A 21016-nucleotide genomic window follows, 5' to 3' on the forward strand; every position below is an offset into this window, starting at 1 on the left:
CAATTAGAGTTTACAACAGCCGGCAAGCAATATTTTGTTGTAAATTAGTTCAGGTTGGCTAGCATTTTAGTCTAGTACTCCTCTACACTATCGTATACTTGCCAGCCCATTGTGAACCCGGACATGTTGCATGAGTACACCAACGTTTTATGTTAGATGTGTTGAGTATGGGCCCCCAGCATGTAGACACTGATGTTAGATGTGTTGAGTATGGGCCCCCAGCATGTAGACACTGATGTTAGATGTGTTGAGTATTGGCCCCCAGCATGTAGACACTGATGTTAGATGTGTTGAGTATGGGCCCCCAGCATGTAGAAACTGTTTTATGTTAGATGTGTTGAGTATGGGCCCCCAGAATGTAGAAACTGTTTTATGTTAGATGTGTTGAGTATGGGCCCCCAACATGTAGAAACTGTTTTATGTTAGATGTGTTAAGTAATTGGCCCCCAGCATGTAGAAACTGTTTTATGTTAGATGTGTTGAGTATGGGCCCCCAGCATGTATAAACTGTTTTATGTTAGATGTGTTGAGTATGGGCCCCCAGCATGTAGAAACTGTTTTATGTTAGATGTGTTGAGTATGGGCCCCCAGCATGTAGAAACAGTTTTATGTTAGATGTGTTGAGTATGGGCCCCCAGCATGTAGAAACTGTTTTATGTTAGATGTGTTGAGTATGGGCCCCCAGCATGTATAGAAACTGTTTTATGTTAGATGTGTTATATACAGTATGTTGTTTTTATATCTGTTTAACATAATTGTGAATAATGAATCAATGGACTGATGAACTCATTCTAATAATAATAATAATTTGCATAGGCTATTTATTTATTCTCGTAATTATAAACCCACGTCCTCACAGACATGGAACACATCTCATTTTTAAGCATAACTTATACAACGGCGTCAGTGATACAGATCTACAATCTCACATGTTGCTGATCAACTCGCATCGAACAACACTGTTACAACTCGTTGCGCTAAAAACAGCCATATCCACTTTTCACGGTGACACCCCCCCACACACACACACATGAGGCGCCCCACACACAAAAACAACAGTATAGCTTAATTGCATCACACACTCAACCCTCCCCCCGGTCCCCCCCCTCCCCCCGGTCCCCCCCCTCCCCCTCCGCCACAAGCCTCACAGCCTGTGTGTGTTGATAGCCGTACAGACCACTGTGGATAAATGGATTGATTCAATAATGATGTTCAATAGATGAGCGATCACAGCCACACCCAGCCTATAGCCTATCCTGGCTCAACAGCTACATGATTGACAGTTACAGTTGGAACCAAAATGGGCCCTTACGGATCAGTACCTCTGAGAGTGTACAAATGGAACCAAACCGGTCCATTTGGTTGTGTGTGTACGGTACGCTCTCAGAGTTATGGGCCGGGGTCCCTGAAATAAAAACCTTTGAAACCTCAACTCACACACTGTAGAGCAGTGGTTCCCAAAGTGGGGTCCGGGGACCCCCAGGGGGTCCTTGAGGGAGTTCCAGGAGGTCCCCGCAGCTAAATGATAGTTTGGAACCATGTGGACCCTTATGGGTCTGTAACTCAGAGAGTGTCATGTCAAGGAATACACATATATTGCATGTACTGCATGTACACACGCGTGCGTGCGTGCACACACACGCACGCACGCACGCACGCACGCACACATACACACACGCGCGATGGTGCGTTCACACGATGGTGCTTCACACTATGGTGCTTCACACTATGGTGCTTCACACTATGGTGCGTTCACACTATGGTGCGTTCACACTATGGTGCGTTCACACGATGGTGCAGTTGACACGGGCAGATGAAACGATGCAAAGACACGTTGTGAGTTGATTTGGAGCAGCTGAGCTACATGCATGTTGCTGGATCCATTGACAATTAATGGATATGCATCATTTAATCTGCCCCGTGTGAACGCAGCATAACCCTGACCGCCCGTGGAAGCCACGTAGTCTGAATGGCGGTGCGTCAGAATGCCACTCTGTCCCCGGGAATGAGGATCTATGGAATCTCACATTGCTGACAAGCAATAGTTTGTCGTCATTTAGTCACAGACACCTTCACCACCAACAAACTACTACAATTATCCTTCCAACTCAACGGACTGTGGAACACTCCTAACAATTTGCACAATAACAAGAAAATGACATTTGGGCTGCAGTGACAGTGACTACAGAGCTCACATGTATTTGATGTCATCCTAGATTGAACACTCACTGATGAAGACAATGAGCAAGAGGAAGATTCCACAAGAGGGAATCACTGGCAGACATGATGTCATCCTAATTAATGTATGACCTCTGACCCCAGTCCATAGCAGAGGTCACCCTGTGTGTCTCACCCAGTGGTGGAAAAAGTACTCAATGTTTTACTGAAATAAGTAAAAGTCCGGAAATCAAAATGTACTCGAGTAAAATTTCTACTTTTCAAAACAATCTTTTGAAAATAGCAGATCTAAAAGCTCACAATGTGTCGCATCGTGTGTGTGTATGTATGTGTGTGTGTGTGTGTGTGTGTGTGTGTGTGTGTGTGTGTGTGTGTGTGTGTGTGTGTGTGTGTGTGTGTGTGTGTGTGTGTGTGCGTGTGTGTGCGTGTGTGCGTGCGTGCGTGAGTGCGTGCGTGTGGACACATGGTCATTTTTCAGTCTTTACTCACGACAATCTGCAGGTTCGTCTGACCGGTCCCCACAGTCATCTACTGTGTCACATTTCCATGACAATGGAATGCACTTGTAGTTCTTACAAACAAACTGATGGGGGAGACAGAGGATTCTGTTTAGAATCGGTAAACAATATAATGTAATATAATGTAACACAAAATTAAAACATTATTATAATTTATTACCAAACAATATCCAACTTTTCTTTTCAAGTGAGAGTCAACACAATTTGAGAAGAATCTGAATGTTCACAGTTATTGAGGAGGACCAATATAAAATATCATTGTGTTTCTGTTAGAGGAGTTACTGTACTCTGTGGAACAAAGTACGGCAGGAATGAGTTCAAACAAATATTTAAAATGTACATATTAAATAGAATAGCTTGGTACGGGAGTTGTAGGTTTTGTTTTGGTGCATCATTCTGACTGTATTGTGTTGTTTGTATTGCTTTCAATGTGAGTCACTGAGTGTGTAAACACTGGGACGGATGTAGTTTGAGAACACAAACATAATGGAACATGGAACATAATTTACTGAAAACTAAATGAAATGAAAATGAAGTAATGTTTCAAATGCAGACATGAGACATGAATTCAGACAGAGTAACACAAGTGAAGCTGAGGTGAATCACCTGGCTGGCAGTGCAGTTGGACATGCACTGCTTGTCGGTGGGACAGCAACACTTGTAGCCTCCTCCAGGTGAGAGCAGACACAGGTGACTGCAGCCTCCATTGTTGGTCTGACATGGATGACCAGACACTGCAGGGTGGAGAAAACATGCAACACATGTAAGGAATATGAGAACACACACCTATATGTTACAACAGTGCTTTATAAACCTGTTGTAACCAAGAGACATGCCGATGTGTGTAAGTAAAACAATAATAAGAAACACCTGTATTCATAATGAAAACAGCTGTTCTACAAGTTCACAACATATCCCGCCGTGATGCATTGTGAAATTGTACATCTGCTGTTGTCACATTTTAAATGTATGTTTTATTTTCCTTTTTTAAATGTTCCTTTTATTTGCCGGTTTGTATTAACCCATTTTGGGCGGGAACCCCTTTTAGTGTTTAAGCATTATGTTATACTTTAGCTATTGAAAAATAGCACATCCACAAGCTCATAGCGCGGACGTGCTACGAGCTTGTAGGTCTGCTATTTTTTTTTTTATCGTGAAAATGTGCCTCAAATCTTTGAATATATATTCTTTCAGAGCGATCGTTTTTAACTCAAATCTTTGCTTCCGGGGGGGTCCCTGGAACAAGATATTTTCAGATGGGGGTCGTGGCATATGTAATTCTGGGGGTCCTTGACATGAAATATGGAGTACCACTGAGGCACTGGCACAGAAACATGAGGTATTTCAGAAAACTGTCAAAACTGTGTGTGTGTGTGTGTGTGTGTGTGTGTGTGTGTGTGTGTGTGTGTGTGTGTGTGTGTGTGTGTGTGTGTGTGTGTGTGTGTGTGTGTGTGTGTGTGTGGGGGGGGGGGTCATTTAAATATGTCCACATATAATGCAACAATAAGCTTGCCTATAATGGCATCATAACAATAGGACCACCAGGTTGTAGGGTTACAACACTTTTCAAAACATATCAATTAATACAACAATACAGAAGAAATAAAAGTCATGAAACATAATGAAGAGTAATAATGAGTGTTACAGCGGGTTGTACAGACCCTCAGGTTGTCTAGAGGGGTGGTAGATGTGGATGTCATATGGACGGTTCAGCATGCTGATGATTCTGGTCTTGTCGATACCATGAGTCTTGTTGGCTCTGTAGATGGACCTGGTCGTCCAGTCTGTCCAATAGATGTGATCCTCAAACACAGTAATAGCCCAGATGCTGTCCTGACTCACAACTACAGACACACAGAACCCCAAATACAAAGAGTCAGACTGTTATAAAATGCAGGAATAAAGTAGTACAAATACTGCTTTAACATACAATAGAGTAAACAAAGTGAACAATGTTTTCTGTGTGAGCGCGTGCGAGCGAGCGTGCGTGCGTGCGTGCGCGTGCGTGCGTGTGCGTGCGTGTGCATGTGTTGTGCACCTGTCTTTCTGTTGGTTCCATCCAAGTTGGCAAACTCAATGTGTGTCCCATCGTTGGTCCAGTAGACGTGATCATCGATGTAGTCTAACGTCAGGCCGAAGGGCTTGGAGATCTTCTCCTTCACGATGACTGTCCTGGTGGTGCCGTCCATCCCCATCCTCCCTATGTGGGGGTTGTTCTTCCCCACGTCTGTCCAGTACAAGTATCTGTCAGGGAGACACCGTGTCAGGGTCAGGGGTGTGCGACTGTGCGTGTGTGTGTGTGTGTGTGTGTGTGTGTGTGTGTGTGTGTGTGTGTGTGTGTGTGTGTGTGCGTGTGCGAGCGTGTGTATCTGTATTTATTTAACATATTTTTTTGGAAAGTATACTATTAAATATGTCAGTATATGTCTTTGCATATTTATTGTCATAATCTGTCCCGTGCAATTTTTGATTACGAAGCCTTAAGAGCAATCTGAAATTAAAATGGATTAAAATGTTTTTAATGTTCAATGTCAAAAACACAATTAAATGTTAATAGCAATTATTTGTGTGACAATTATCCAACTTAAAAGTGTAAATGTGACAGCCCTATTCACAGGATGGTTGATAAATTCAGTGTGTGGTTCATGATGTCACCACAGTGTTCTTACCCGTAGCGTACATCCACAGCTATGGAGTATGGCTGGTCCAGGTCAGTGTTGAGCAGGACTGTTGGGTACGACCCGTTTAGTTTGGACACCCCTATGGTGTAATGTACCAAGTCAGTCCAGTATAGGTTTCCTCCTATCCAATCAACAGCCAGAGCCCGTGGTGTGATGGTCGAGGTGTCGTGAATGACCTGTTAATGAACCATACATGCACTCTGAATATACTCACCACGACTTCATTCTTATATTATGATAGTTAGAGTTTGGACTGCATGGGGTACGTGCGTGCGTGTGTACACTAACTCAGTGGTTCTCAATATCAAGAATAACAGTTATTCTTATTACAGTACATATTATATTACATATTACACCCCGACCTCCTGCAAAAAAAAAGTACAACAAAACAATCTGTTTAGCCGCAGCTCCTTTATCTTTATATAGATATCTATATGAAAGACAGCAGTTAAATCTCTCTTGACCTTTTAAACTAAATGTTTTCAAAAGGCAGCCAACACAACTGTTGTATGTAATGTGCTATTTTTTACATAGAGCCCCCCCGGACCCCCCCCCCCCCCCCCGCGTGGCAGGGCAGGGGGGGGGGGGCACAGAATATTATGTTGTACTAGTATAAATACAACAAGTATCCTTCATTCATCCTCATAGTTGTCGTTGTCACACTGACCTGGACGTCACTGCCGTTGATGTTCATGACACTGATCATGCTGTGTTTGGAAGGGTAGGTCCATTCTGTCAAATCTATCCAGTAGATCTTCTGCTGCTGATAGTCAAAGTCCAGAGACTTTGCAAGCTTCAAGTCCTGTCACACCACAGCAGTTGTGTTAGTCTCAGACTGGAATACATTCCAGCATATCAAAAGCAGTGCGTGTAGAATATTGTATAGGATTACATAGGAGGATGTGTTGTTAATTATGTCCAATGGTTTTCACCTGTTTGAGTTTTGAGCTGGAGCCGTCCAAGCTGATCCTCATCAGGTTGTCACGGTTGGCTAAAATGAGGAAGGGCTCCACCTCTGGATAAAGTCAGACATTACACTTGAGTTGGTTTACTTTTAGAAATACACCAATCTGAGAATCCCATCGTCAAATATTATGAACTGGAGACCCCCAAAATGAATCATATTTGAACTGGGGACCCCCAAAATGAATCATATTTGAACTGGAGACCCCCAAAATGAATCATATTTGAACTGGGGACCCCCAAAATGAATCATATTTGAACTGGAGACCCCCAAAATGAATCATATTTGAACTGCAGACCCCCAAAATGAATCATATTTGAACTGGAGACCCCCAAAATGAATCAAATTTGAACTGGGGACCCCCAAAATGAATCATTTTGAACTGGAGACCCCCAAAATGAATCATATTTGAACTGTAGACCCCCAAAATGAATCATATTTGAACTGGGGACCTCCCACCCCACACACACACACACACACACACACACACACACACACACACACACACACACACACACACACACACACACACAGACACACACAGTCTTACCTGTGGTGTCATGTGACGGTGTAGCATGGAGAGCTGAGGAGGAACATAACAAAGTAAATGAGCTTCAGTGGAACAACAGCATGGTTGGTTGTATCTGAGGTTTATCTGTTGAAATAATTAATACACGTGAAAGATATCCTTTGGTTCTCCTCTTCACTGCTATTTATTTGCCCCAGGATGGGAATCATGAGTAACTACGATTTCTATCAGAGCTCACATGAAATGAAAATAGCCGGTGTTATGATCTGATCGCCCATGGCTGTGTACTTGTACGTGAATACACAATGTACTAGATATGTATTGTGTACTGCCTGAACTGTAGCATACTTTATAGTTAGCTACTGGAGACATACCAAAGGAATAATTCAACTGGATTGTCACACACCACCCAGCCTGCACACACACTACCGGTCTGCCAGAACCAGACGAGGCAATATTTTGTTGTAAATTAGTTCAGGTTGGCTCGCATTTTAGTCTAGTACTCCTCTACACTATCGTATACTTGCCAGCCCATTGTGAACCCGGACATGTTGCATGAGTACACCAACATTTTATGTTAGATGTGTTTAGTATGGGCCCCCAGCATGTAGACACTGATGTTAGATGTGTTGAGTATGGGCCCCCAGCATGTAGACACTGATGTTAGATGTGTTGCGTATTGGCCCCCAGCATGTAGACACTGATGTTAGATGTGTTGAGTATGGGCCCCCAGCATGTAGAAACTGTTTTATGTTAGATGTGTTGAGTATGGGCCCCCAGCATGTAGAAACTGTTTTATGTTAGATGTGTTGAGTATGGGCCCCCAACATGTAGAAACTGTTTTATGTTAGATGTGTTGAGTATTGGCCCCCAGCATGTAGAAACTGTTTTATGTTAGATGTGTTGAGTATGGGCCCCCAGCAAGTAGAAACTGTTTTATGTTAGATGTGTTGAGTATGGGCCCCCAGCATGTAGAAACAGTTTTATGTTAGATGTGTTGAGTATGGGCGCCCAGCATGTAGAAACAGTTTTATGTTAGATGTGTTGAGTATGGGCCCCCAGCATGTAGAAACAGTTTTATGTTAGATGTGTTGAGTATGGGCCCCCAGCATGTAGAAACTGTTTTATGTTAGATGTGTTGAGTATGGGCCCCCAGCATGTATAGAAACTGTTTTATGTTAGATGTGTTATATACAGTATGTTGTTTTTATATCTGTTTAACATAATTGTGAATAATGAATCAATGGACTGATGAACTCATTCTAATAATAATAATAATTTGCATATGCTATTTATTTATTCTCGTAATTATAAACCCACGTCCTCACAGACATGGAACACATCTAATTTTTAAGCATAACTTATACAACGGCGTCAGTGATACAGATCTACAATCTCACATGTTGCTGATCAACTCGCATCGAACAACACTGTTACAACTCGTTGCGCTAAAAACAGCCATATCCACTTTTCACGGTGACACCCCCCCCACACACACACACATGAGGCGCCCCACACACAAAAACAACAGTATAGCTTAATTGCACCACACACTCAACCCTCCCCCCCCTCCCCCTCCGCCACAAGCCTCACAGCCTGTGTGTGTTGATAGCCGTACAGACCACTGTGGAGAAATGGATTGATTCAATAATGATGTTCAATAGATGAGCGATCACAGCCACACCCAGCCTATAGCCTATCCTGGCTCAACAGCTACATGATTGACAGTTACAGTTGGAACCAAAATGGGCCCTTACGGATCAGTACCTCTGAGAGTGTACAAATGGAACCAAACCGGTCCATTTGGTTGCATGTGTACTGTACGCTCTCAGAGTTATGGGCCGGGGTCCCTGAAATAAAAACCTTTGAAACCTCAACTCACACTCTGTAGAGCAGTGGTTCCCAAAGTGGGGTCCGGGGACCCCCAGGGGGTCCTTGATGGAGCTCCAGGAGGTCCCCAGCTAAATGATAGTTTGGAACCATGTGGACCCTTATGGGTCTGTAACTCTGAGAGTGTCATGTCAAGGAATACACTATTGCATGTACTGTATGTACACACGCGTGCGCGCGCACACACACACACACACACGCACGCACGCACACATACACACACGCACACAGTCACACATGCACATGCAGTCACACACACGTCAGCCGTGATGGGCAGATTGGTTCAATGTATAGGCTAACTATATTAACTCAAAATATATTCAATCATGAATATATTATATAAATACACATTTTATATGTACATTAATTAATAGTAAATTATAACACATTATTTGTAGCCTATAGCACCTTTTATGACATGCAATGCAACTCAAAGTGCTTCTCATAAAAAGAGCAAAACGTTTAGCATGGTGTTGGCGCGTACCACATTAAATGTTTTCAAAAACATTTTTGAGAGCAATGTTTAGCTGTAAATGACATTGTGTGTTACTGTGTTTACGTGGCTGTCATGTTGGTAAATCAAGCGGGGCGCAGCAGGTGCTCCGAGCGTTTGATTATAGGCATCGGTCTGTTACAGAGCGGAGCGGTCGTTATCCAGAAATAATACACTGCTGAATATTCAGCGATTGACCAATGAGAATCAAGCATTCAACCAATCCATGTAATAATTAAACCCATACAAATAATTACAAATAATACAAATGGGTTTGGGAAACAGTTGACTGTCAATACATGCAGAAAACCCCCAAAATAGGCTATATATGGCACAACTGCCATTTCACTTGCCATGACGCGCACACACACACACACACACACACACACATCAATTTCTTTATGCGAGTCCACATTTATAAAATACATTATCAAGGGCACAAATATTTTTCAGTTGCTTTTGATATCCACACACTCGAAACATCATGTGTCTCAGCTTGAGACACATGATGGTCACTTCAGTCTGTCATATTACCAACACCGAAAGAAAAGCATGGGTACAAAAAGCACCTTCTCCAAATAGACCGACTGCCTATAATGGAGGAGATTGAACAGTATGGTGCAAGCTGCTTTGCTTTACACTTGGACAACCCCATAATCCTCAAGCCTCTGACCACTAGCATGTGGACATGGTCCAGGATGACAAATATAAAAACAATGAGCCGACACATATAGCCCAGCCCACACAACGAAAATATATATGTGATGTAGCCTATATTTATTTCTGTTTTGTTTTGTTTTCTTGTTTTAACCAAATATTTTGTGCCGTTTCTGTGTGGGAACTGGGAAGTGAATGTGATAGTGTATTTATGTTTTTGGTGTCTTATAATCACATTTATGACAATATACGGAAATAAAGATCCATTAATTCATTCATTCAGGGTCCCCCAGAGTTAGTGTCAAAGTGACACTAACACACACAAGTCACACACACACACACACACACACACACACACACACACACACACACACTCACAGTCCATGTAAAGCAATCAGCAGTACTAAATGTGTTTAAGCGTCATGGTTCTCTCATAGCTGTACTAATAGGTCATGGTTCTCATAGCTGTACTAATAGGTCATGGTTCTCATAGATGTACTAATAGGTCATGGTTCTCTTATAGTCGTACTAATAGGTCATGGTTCTCATAGCTGTACTAATAGATAATGGTTCTCTTATAGTCGTACTAATAGGTCATGGTTCTCATAGCTGTACTAATAGTTAATACATCATGGTTTTCAGTGTCATTTCACATCCACATCAAGCAACAAGTGTCATTCTAACAGAGTGTTTACCTGAGCTCCAAAGCAGTAGAAACAATATCACCGTCTCGTCCATGTCTGGATTCTCTCACACTGGATTCTCAACTGGAACTTCACCGATCTGCACCGACTGGTTCTGGCTGGGATTCTGGTCGACACTCTCTGACCTTCACCGATCTGCACCGACTGGTTCTGGCTGGGATGCTGGTCGACACTCTCTGAACTTCACCGATCTGCACCGACTGGTTCTGGCTGGGATGCTGGTCGACACTCTCTGAACTTCACCGATCTGCACCGACTGGTTCTGGCTGGGATTCTGGTCGACACTCTCTGAACTTCACCGATCTGCACCGACTGGTTCTGGCTGGGATTCTGGTCGACACTCTCTGAACTTCACCGATCTGCACCGACTGGTTCTGGCTGGGATTCTGGTCGACACTCTCTGAACTTCACCGATCTGCACCGACTGGTTCTGGCTGGGATTCTGGTCGACACTCTCTGAACTTCACCGATCTGCACCGACTGGTTCTGGCTGGGATTCTGGTCGACACTCTCTGAACTTCACCGATCTGCACCGACTGGTTCTGGCTGGGATTCTGGTCGACACTCTCTGAACTTCACCGATCTGCACCGACTGGTTCTGGCTGGGATTCTGGTCGACACTCTCTGAACTTCACCGATCTGCACCGACTGGTTCTGGCTGGGATTCTGGTCGACACTCTCTGAACTTCACCGATCTGCACCGACTGGTTCTGGCTGGGATTCTGGTCTACACTCTCTGAACTTCACCGATCTGCACCGACTGGTTCTGGCTGGGATTCTGGTCTACACTCTCTGAACTTCACCGATCTGCACCGACTGGTTCTGGCTGGGATTCTGGTCGACACTCTCTGAACTTCACCGATCTGCACCGACTGGTTCTGGCTGGGATTCTGGTCGACACTCTCTGAACTTCACCGATCTGCACCGACTGGTTCTGGCTGGGATTCTGGTCGACACTCTCTGAACTTCACCGATCTGCACCGACTGGTTCTGGCTGGGATTCTGGTCGACACTCTCTGAACTTCACCGATCTGCACCGACTGGTTCTGGCTGGGATTCTGGTCGACAATCTCTGAAATTCACTGATCTGCACCGAATGGGATTCTGGTCGACACTCTCTGAACTTCACCGATCTGCACCGACTGGTTCTGGCTGGGATTCTGGTCAACACTCTCTGAACTTCACCGATCTGCACCGACTGGGATTCTGGTCGACACTCTCTGAACTTCACCGATCTGCACTGACTGGTTCTGGCTGGGATTCTGGTCAACACTCTCTGAACTTCACCGATCTGCACCGACTGGGATTCTGGTCGACACTCTCTGAACTTCACCGATCTGCACCGACTGGTTCTGGCTGGGATTCTGGTCAACACTCTCTGAACTTCACCGATCTGCACCGACTGGGATTCTGGTCGACACTCTCTGAACTTCACCGATCTGCACCGACTGGTTCTGGCTGGGATTCTGGTCAACACTCTCTGAACTTCACCGATCTGCACCGACTGGTTCTGGCTGGGATTCTGGTCAACACTCTCTGAACTTCACCGATCTGCACCGACTGGTTCTGGCTGGGATTCTGGTCAACACTCTCTGAACTTCACCGATCTGCACCGACTGGGATTCTGGTCGACACTCTCTGAACTTCACCGATCTGCACCGACTGGTTCTGCCTGGGATTCTGGTCAACACTCTCTGAACTTCACCGATCTGCACCGACTGGGATTCTGGTCAACACTCTCTGAACTTCACCGATCTGCACCAACTGGTTATGGCTGGGATTCTGGTCAAGACTCTCTGTCGTCTGTGTGTTTTATAAGTGACACATGTCAGCTGGTCTTATCTCTTCATCATTATGTGGTGTTTTCTTTCCTATGTAAATTCACACCTTTCTTGTTTACTAGAAGTTGCAGCTCCTCCTGCCCTACGTAGTGAGTGAGTGCTTCACATACATTAGAATAGGCCTACATCATTATTTAAAGTGTGGCATAGAAATGGTATTCACTCCTTCAAAGATCTTTATATTGATGGGTTATTTCCGACCTTTGAACAAATACGACGCAAATTCAATTTACCCCAATCACATTTCTTTAGATTTTTTTTAACACAACACACTGCTTCATTTCCAAACATACCTCCCAACTCATCAATGGAATCTATATTTCTACCTGACCCATTGCTCAAAGGAGGTGTTTCTATTATTTATAATTCTCTCTCATGTTTAGATAATAATGCCTCCTTGGAGTATTTAAAAACTGCTTGGGAAAACGACTTAGGAATATCTATCAGTGACGAGCAATGGTTTACATCTCAAAAGTTTGTGCACTCTTCTTCAGTATGTGCCAGGTACGGTCTTATACAGTTTAAAATATTACACAGGTTACATTTGTCAAAGGAAAAACTCAACAGAATGTATCCAAATGTGAATCCAGCCTGCGACAGATGTGGCCAGTCGCCGGCCACTCTAGCTCATATGTTCTGGCATTGCACTAAACTAAGATCATATTGGCAAAGTATATTTAAATCACTGTCAGACATTGTTGGAAGACCTTTTGACCCGGATCCACTGACAGCAATTATGGGAGTCACAGGGCCCGGGGTCAAACTGTCTACTTTCCAATATAACATGGTAAAATATGTGACTCTACTGGCTCGCAGACTGATACTGTTGAATTGGAAACAAGCACAGGTTCCGACTCACACTTCACTTATGAGAGATGTTATGCACTACTTACAATTAGAAAAGATTAATTGAGAGGGAGTGAAGATATTCTACCAGACATGGCAACCCTTCATTGAATATTTCAATAGGTGCACGCTAACCCCTCCTACACAATAGATAGCACAATAGAAAATTGGAAAGAAAGAAAAGGAAAAAAAAGGAACTTAGTGTTTCTTTATTTTATTTTTTCTTATTTAAAAGAATGTCTGTAATTAACTTAATTTACAACAACATGCTGGAAAAGTTTGAGAGCAAGAGTGGCTGTCCTGTTTTGTTTGTCTGTTCACACTTGTCATTGTTTAACTGTTTTTTCATGTTTATCACATTTATATGTCTTTTTTATTATGTATTGTATGTGGAACATTTACAATGCCTGTTATTTTTTTCATTTTATTTAACTGAATTACTTATTATCATTGTCGATAATATTCTGAAATTGTCATACAAAAAATGCCTAATAAAAACAGTATTAAAAAAAATGAATAGGCCTACATTCATTTAAACAATATACAGAAACACAAACTGCACAATAGAACTCAAACATACAAGAAAGAAAGTCAAGGATATTCTGAACAGTAGTGTTAAATGCCGCTGTCAGGACCTGTGGCAGGGATTCCACAATCTGGGAGCTACAGCTTGAGAGGCTCTGTCACCTCTGGTTATACAATTGGTGCGAGGGATGACTAATGGACCATATGCAGACCACGGCCATCTTACCATTATAAGTTAATGGCAAGGTGCTCATGTGACCTGGGCCGATTAGAGTCACATAGAACTTGAATGGAATTACTTCATGAGAAACACAATATATATATTTGAAGTGCACTGTTAAAAGTGCAGGGTGCATAATTGTGAAACCCAATAAAGCTGGTTGTTTGCCACTACGCCACCTTTTTTAACGAGGATGGTCCTCTGCATTGACTGCATAACACTCTTAACGTCGATATAAAGATGCACACAGGTCTTATACCAGGTAAAAGAGCATTTAAACATAGGAAACCCAGGAATAACTGAAACAGAAACAGTTCTAAGGTACGGCTGGTACAAAACAATGTGGATTTTATTAGGGCACTCTAAGATGGCCGATTAAAAATACAATAGAAACATCTAAAAGCCTAACCTACCTATATCCTATAAACAAACTAACTAATTAACCAAACAACCAAAACAATAATCAACAAATCTTAAAACATTTACTGTTCAAAATGTGCAACTTGCAAGGGGGCAATTAAGGCCTATTCATAGTCTGGATTTTCGGTGATGAGGTGACCACCGCTCCGGTGGTGAGCTGACCACCGGAGCTGAAATAACATTGAGCGGTAGTGAGTAAAAACAGAGAGAAGGGCTGGAGCGGTGGCGGTGGTTTGCTCTTCACCGCGGCTCGTGACGTCATGTTGTAGTTCGGTGGTCACCCCACCACCGAAAATCCAGACTATGTATGAGCCTTTAGTCTCTTCTTCTCAGCATCACTGTGAACACACAATGGACACACAGCCAGTTCATCCAGTCCCAATAACCTCACTCCACAAGGCAGCTACAGACAGTATACTATACAGTATGTTGTCAAGGTCAACTTGAAGAACACAGAGGGGGTACTTAGCTTGGAGAGGGGCAAGTCGCAACTTAGCCCCTCTGCTGCGGTGATTTGGCTTCCCCTCTGTCACTGTCTCGTCTGCCGGTCCAGATCCTTGGTTAGTTGCACAACTCCTCCTCGATTACGTCCCATGAACAGCCACGCAAGCCAGTAAGCTCCATGGCTTAGCCTGGGAGCTGTCTCCTCCTTTGTCCTATCGTCCGCACACAACAGACCCACTCCTCCAGGCCTTCTCCCTTTCCTGTGTCTCTTGAATGAATTCTCTGGCCCCATTTATAGCCACTGTAGATCCACCCCACTCATTGACAGGGCTGGCACTGGTCAGGTAATTAAGGGCTTAAAGGGGACGTTCAAGAACACAACCCTTAATGATATTACACAACACAACAGTACATTAAGACAGTAATATAAAGGACACAAGGGAAAACAATATTACTGATTAACAGGTAAATAATAAGGCCATTAGGAAACACAAAACAAGAAAAAGAACACTTGACCCCCGTCACACTCACAAGGTGCAACTTCCCATTGACTGCCCATTCATCCAAACAGAAAAGTCCTATTTGATTGTATTACACAACGTCAAACGCACCAACATTGCAGCTGTACGAAAAGCTTGACTTATTCTCTTTCTATCCTCAAAGTGTTTGTTTCCTAAAAATCCACTGTGGACATGTTATGAGTTACTTAATTTCTGTCCTTGCAGGTGATTCTTTTTCGAAGTGTTGCAGTTTGGAAGTGCTCGTTAGATATCACTCAACTGCGTACCACCTGTTTTCAATTTGCACATAACACAGGAGGCAGCATGGACGTCGCTTTACTGAAAACGAGTGCTTCCAAAATCTGATGGCAAGATGGCCGCGGTCTGCAAATGGTCAATAGACCCTGGTGAGCTGACCTAAGGCTCCTGCCAGGCACATACTGCTTTAGCAGGTCAGTCATATATGCTGGTAACCAGTGTGTGTGTGTGTGTGTGTGTGTGTGTGTGTGTGTGTGTGTGTGTGTGTGTGTGTGTGTGAGTGTGTGCGCAACAACAAATAATAATAATTAATAACCCATCCGTTTCTACACAATACTGGGTTTACAAACACAGCTGAAACATGAAGTGGACTCTGTCAACTCCCGCAATTTCCTTCTTCCCATATTGCGCTGCAACGTAACGTAACTCTAGGATGAGTAAATATAATAATAATAAAATAATCATCAATACTAATTAACAAAACATGGCAAATGGGCGTACTCTTCTTTAATGTTGGGGGGGGGGGGGGGGGGGGGGGATATAAAAAGCAATACCATAAGATATGCCTCATATAGGCAAAATCTGTGAAAAATGTGGGAATTGTTAACACAATTCCAATCCCGCACCAAAGACCTACTAAGGCAGACACAACACAAGCCAGCCAGGCAGATACAAGCCAGCCAGCTATACTGGTGGTCTTGCACGGCACCATATTAATCCACCTGCACGGCTGCACGGCTGTACTGAATGGGGGTGATTAGGGGGCCGTCGTGTCACATAACTAGGGATACGCAGGGGGGGAAATAAACTCAATGCACTAATATACAAGTCAATAACTATCAATAAAGGCAGAGAAGCCCAACAGATAACTGAAAAGTTTTGCATTTGTTCACCAGATTACAAGTAGCAACATGGTGACATAATACACGGCATCTACAGTTAATTGACGTATAGAAAACACAACATTGTGTGTGTTTTCAGTACGTTTGTACAGAGATCTGCAGAGAAGCATGTTCTTAGCAAGGCTCAGGCTTGTGGTCGGCTTGAAGGTTTCATAAGTGCACCGTGTGTCATTTCTGGTCAATAAGCATGATGTACATCCTGCTCTGTCTGTGACCACATCCTCTGCTCTGCTGATGTGTTGATTAGTGACATGTCAGCTCTTCATATCTCTAAGTGTACATCATCATGTGGTTTGGATGTATTCACACCTTTCTTGTTGACAAGAAGCTAAAGTTCCTCCTGCCCTACATAGTGAGTGTTAACTCAACTGTCAGTATTTAGTCAACTGTCATTTCTGGAGAGGAGTGAATTAAATAATGAATGAATTACAGACTACAGTATAAGGGTATGTTCACACTACCTATCTTATATGAATAAAACAAAAAAAATAAGTGTTTTTGGCCATCATGCGGTGGGATGGTTCTGTACACAGTGGGGACCTCATGTTTTTTTTTTTATTGTCTTGGTGTAATGTGCTTGTTTTTGATGTGGGTGTTGAACAGATTGAAGACGAATATCCTTCGGGACAATAAAGATTATTATTATACGCTGGCACGGCGCCTAAACACATCAAACGGCGACATACGAAAACGGAAACTATTTGTGGCCATTTAGCATGCGTGAGCACTTAATTTGTTCACAGGCTACTGCTGTATACTGCCCGTCGGCCTACTTGGGAACGATACAATGTCCGTTGTCATAGCACCCGTTTTAACTATCTGTCTGTGTCCCTTTTGTGTCCATACTGTATATGGAGAACTGTGGTATGCACACACACGCACATGCACACGCACACGCGCACACACACACACACACACACACGCACGCACACACACACACACACACACACACACAGTCACAAAACAGACACCCAAAACAATCTCATCAAAGAAAGAAATTAAGGATAAAAACTGCAGGGGCACCGATAGCTTTGTAATGATATAAAACAAAGATAATATTTAAAACAAAAATACAATAATAGGCCTATAGGCAGCCCTGCTACATAAACTAGAAAACATTAATATTATCACCATCACCAACATATTTGACCTAATAGTCCATAAAGATATTTCTGAATGAGGGTGATTAGTCACATGACTAGGGATACGCAGGGAGGGGAAATAAGCTCATTCCACTACATATATGCATTCACTAATTCTGCATATTATATTCTTGACATAGAAAACAACAACAGCGTGTTCAGCGAATGTTTGTGCAGAGATCGTTGCAGAGAGGCAGGTGCTTTTTGCAAGATTCAGGCTTGTGGTCAGGTTGAAGTTGTCACACTGATGTACAGCCTGCTCTGTGACCACCACCACCACCTGAACCCCCCCTCCCACACACACACACACACACACACACACACACACACACACACACACACACACACACACACACACACACACACACACACACACACACACACACACACACACACAAGCCTAAAGCTGACTCTGCACTGCTAGTCTCGGACAGGAACAAACTGCAAGTTGAAAAGGCCCTCAGCTCTGAACTCGGTACAATCTGCACCTAGCTGGCTCGCTGATAACAAACTATCTTTACACCTGGGAAAAACTGAATCCATTCTCTTTGGATCTAATAGTAATCTCAGCAAGGCAAATGGCTTCTTGGTTAGAGTTGGTGACAATGTTATCACACGTAAAGATAAAATTACCTACCTAGGTTCCATCCTGGAGGCTAATCTTTCCGGTGATAAAATGGCCACCAACGTAATCAAAAAAGTCAACCAAAGAACAAGATTCCTTTACAGGATCTCCTCACTGGTCAACAAAAACACCTTGAAGACCTTAACAGGAGCCCTCGTACAAGGTTTCTTTGACTATGCATGCATGCACCTCCTGGTACCAAAGCACCTCAAAGGCCCTTAAAACTAGGCTCCAGACTTCCCAAAACAAACTGGTCAGGCTCCTACTTGGCCTCACTCCCCGAACCCACCTCACTCCTGCCCACTTTGACAGGCTGGAATGGCTTAGGGACGACGACAGAGTACAGCATCTTGCAATGGGTCTGGTCCACAAGATTCGATACACGACCAAGATACCCATGTACCTGTCTAGATACTTCCTTAATGTTAATGAAGTTCCACACCCACAACAGGGAGTGCAACGGACCATGTACAACCCAGATTCGGCACAAACAAGGGACTAAATTATTTTCGCTCCTATGCCACCAAAATGTGGAACGCCCTACCAACAGTCATTAAGACATGCACATATCTTGACTCCTTCAAAACCGCCCTCAAAGGGCACCTACGGACAGCTGCAATTCGAAACTGCCCCCCGTAAAATCTGAATCCCCCCCCCCTTTCCCCCTCACTGTATAAGTTTATTTTACCTTTTTACCTCCTTTATGATGGAATCCTGTTCTGTTCTTTGACTATATAGAAGTGTCAATTTGTCTAATTGTTTTGATGAATTGAACATGGTGGACCCTCTTGTAAACAAGTGTAATGCTTAATTGGGTCGTCCACTCACAGTTAACAGTCTTTGTATTGAGTTTGTGCTTTAAATGTAATGTAATTCTGCAAACTGTTAATAAATATTTCAATCAATCAATCAAAAGTGTGTGGCAACAATAGTTCCATGGTTAGTTGGCATGTGACCGTTCCTTTGGCCTTCCTTTCCTTAGCCATCCATAACCAATAAACTTTAGCCACACTATTTGTGTGCTGTCTGTTCCAAGCCTTCTACTGAGGCAGCATTTCCTTGTTTTTAACCAGTGCCACAGCTGAGCTGGGTCCCAATCATCTGATTCTCATCAGCTGCGATCAGCTGTTGGCACAATGTCTTCAAATGAATATGACTTCCTGTTCAATGCCTCACAACACTGTGAACATATACTAAACAATAAAAGTATTACCTGTGGGTCCGTTATTTAGAGTTTAACATAATAACTGGATGTGGTGGAGGTCTTGAGACATCTGTAGCCCGGTGGCCGCTGCGTGAACTGAGGTGGGGAGGAACAGAATCCGAATCACTTCATTTGTCATTTTCCTATTATGTAGGCCTACTTGCATACAAAAAAACATGAAATACTGTTTCCCCTCAGTTATTGGCAGTGTAACTTAAAACATATATGCTTATAAACTAAAACAAAACATGGGCAAACATTTAAAAAGAGCCCCTGCAGTATGTATGATGACGTGTAATTCATATGGAAAAGTTCAAAGTTACCACCACGCACAGCCTATGGATAAATAAAGTGACATGGTGCTATCCTTAAAATAAACATTACCAGCACAGTTTTTATAGAGCACCAACAGGGAGACACCAATGATCCTCCAGCTGTCTTCACCACCCGATTCAGGATTGACTCAATGGTCCATTGGTCATCAGCGCAATATATATATATTATAACAACACGTTGCAAAACAATTCAAGGAATTGATCATTATTTTTAAGCAGCCATAACTGACAGCTTTATAGCTGAGTGAGGCTATTAAAATAGCCAAAAGACCAGATACCTCGACCTTATAAACCTTCACTGGAAAAGTGAAAACCAAAGTATCCCCAAAAACATAAAGATGAACTTTAGAGAAACTTAGAATATTGCAAAAGACCTGAAAACGTCTCAAGTATTTCTAAGTTTTCTTTAGTAAAGTTTTCTTCAGATCCAGAGCATATTACAAATGTAAAGAATAGAGGAGAGAGAATTCTCCTCAGTGTTCTGAATGAATGTCACATCATTTTGCACAAACATATATACTGAAAAATATCATAGAACAGGATTCAGCTGTCACATGTCAATAGGTTGAAAGGTCCCATCAGAGTAAGGCTGTCATGGGCGTTCGATCGTCTGAATCCTGTTCTCTACTTAGGATTCTGTTGTTGACCCTTTATCTCATGAGGTGAAAGAGTATGTTTATCCTCATCGTTAAGGGCAAAGTTGTTGTCGTGTTGTTTTTCCATTTAATCACATTTCCCTTTGGTACAATATAGACAATCTGGAGTGGGTGACAGCTGATAGTGGCATTAATACACACGCAAATATTGATATGACATCACTGGGTGACACGGAAGTCCTGTGCACCAGATACAAGATGCTTTACAAGGTCTTTTTTAACATAGTAATAAGATGTGAACATAAAGTATGAAACAATAAATAATAATAATTAAGAAAACACCCATCAATAACTCTAATACATTAACCACAAGAATAGGGAAGTTGCCGGTAACTGCCTAGCTGAAGACAGAGAGAGTGCAAGTGACTTGTCAAATGGTTAATGTCCCTCCACAATGACAGACAGAGTTTGGGAACTAATGTGAAGTTAATGTCAATTATTTTGATATATGAAGCCTCTTTTACTTTGTTATTTGTGTTTAGTT

The 21016-nt window shown here is 42.8% G+C and overlaps 2 protein-coding genes across 2 annotated transcripts in view; both read right to left on the reverse strand.

Annotated features, from left to right (window-relative positions):
• LOC308327504 (low-density lipoprotein receptor-related protein 4-like) overlaps positions 1–10648 on the reverse strand; it is a gene marked incomplete at both ends in the record, with an annotated part of 35962 nt that extends 25314 nt beyond the window's left edge. Inside the window, 9 exons of the mRNA XM_080781026.1 lie at positions 2668–2761; positions 3303–3430; positions 4358–4540; positions 4735–4940; positions 5366–5553; positions 6045–6179; positions 6310–6392; positions 6892–6924; positions 10606–10648. Of these exons, the coding sequence (XP_080637152.1) occupies positions 2668–2761; positions 3303–3430; positions 4358–4540; positions 4735–4940; positions 5366–5553; positions 6045–6179; positions 6310–6392; positions 6892–6924; positions 10606–10648 (1093 nt within the window). The remainder of the gene's footprint in view (positions 1–2667; positions 2762–3302; positions 3431–4357; positions 4541–4734; positions 4941–5365; positions 5554–6044; positions 6180–6309; positions 6393–6891; positions 6925–10605) is intronic.
• The window catches only part of LOC308327279 (uncharacterized protein), a 551554-nt gene that overhangs the window by 322164 nt on the left and 208374 nt on the right, over positions 1–21016 (reverse strand). The window lies entirely within an intron of this gene.

The sequence above is a fragment of the Protomyctophum bolini genome, assembly GCF_963924005.1.
Source record: "Protomyctophum bolini genome assembly, chromosome: 13".
Taxonomy (NCBI): Eukaryota; Metazoa; Chordata; class Actinopteri; order Myctophiformes; family Myctophidae; genus Protomyctophum; species Protomyctophum bolini.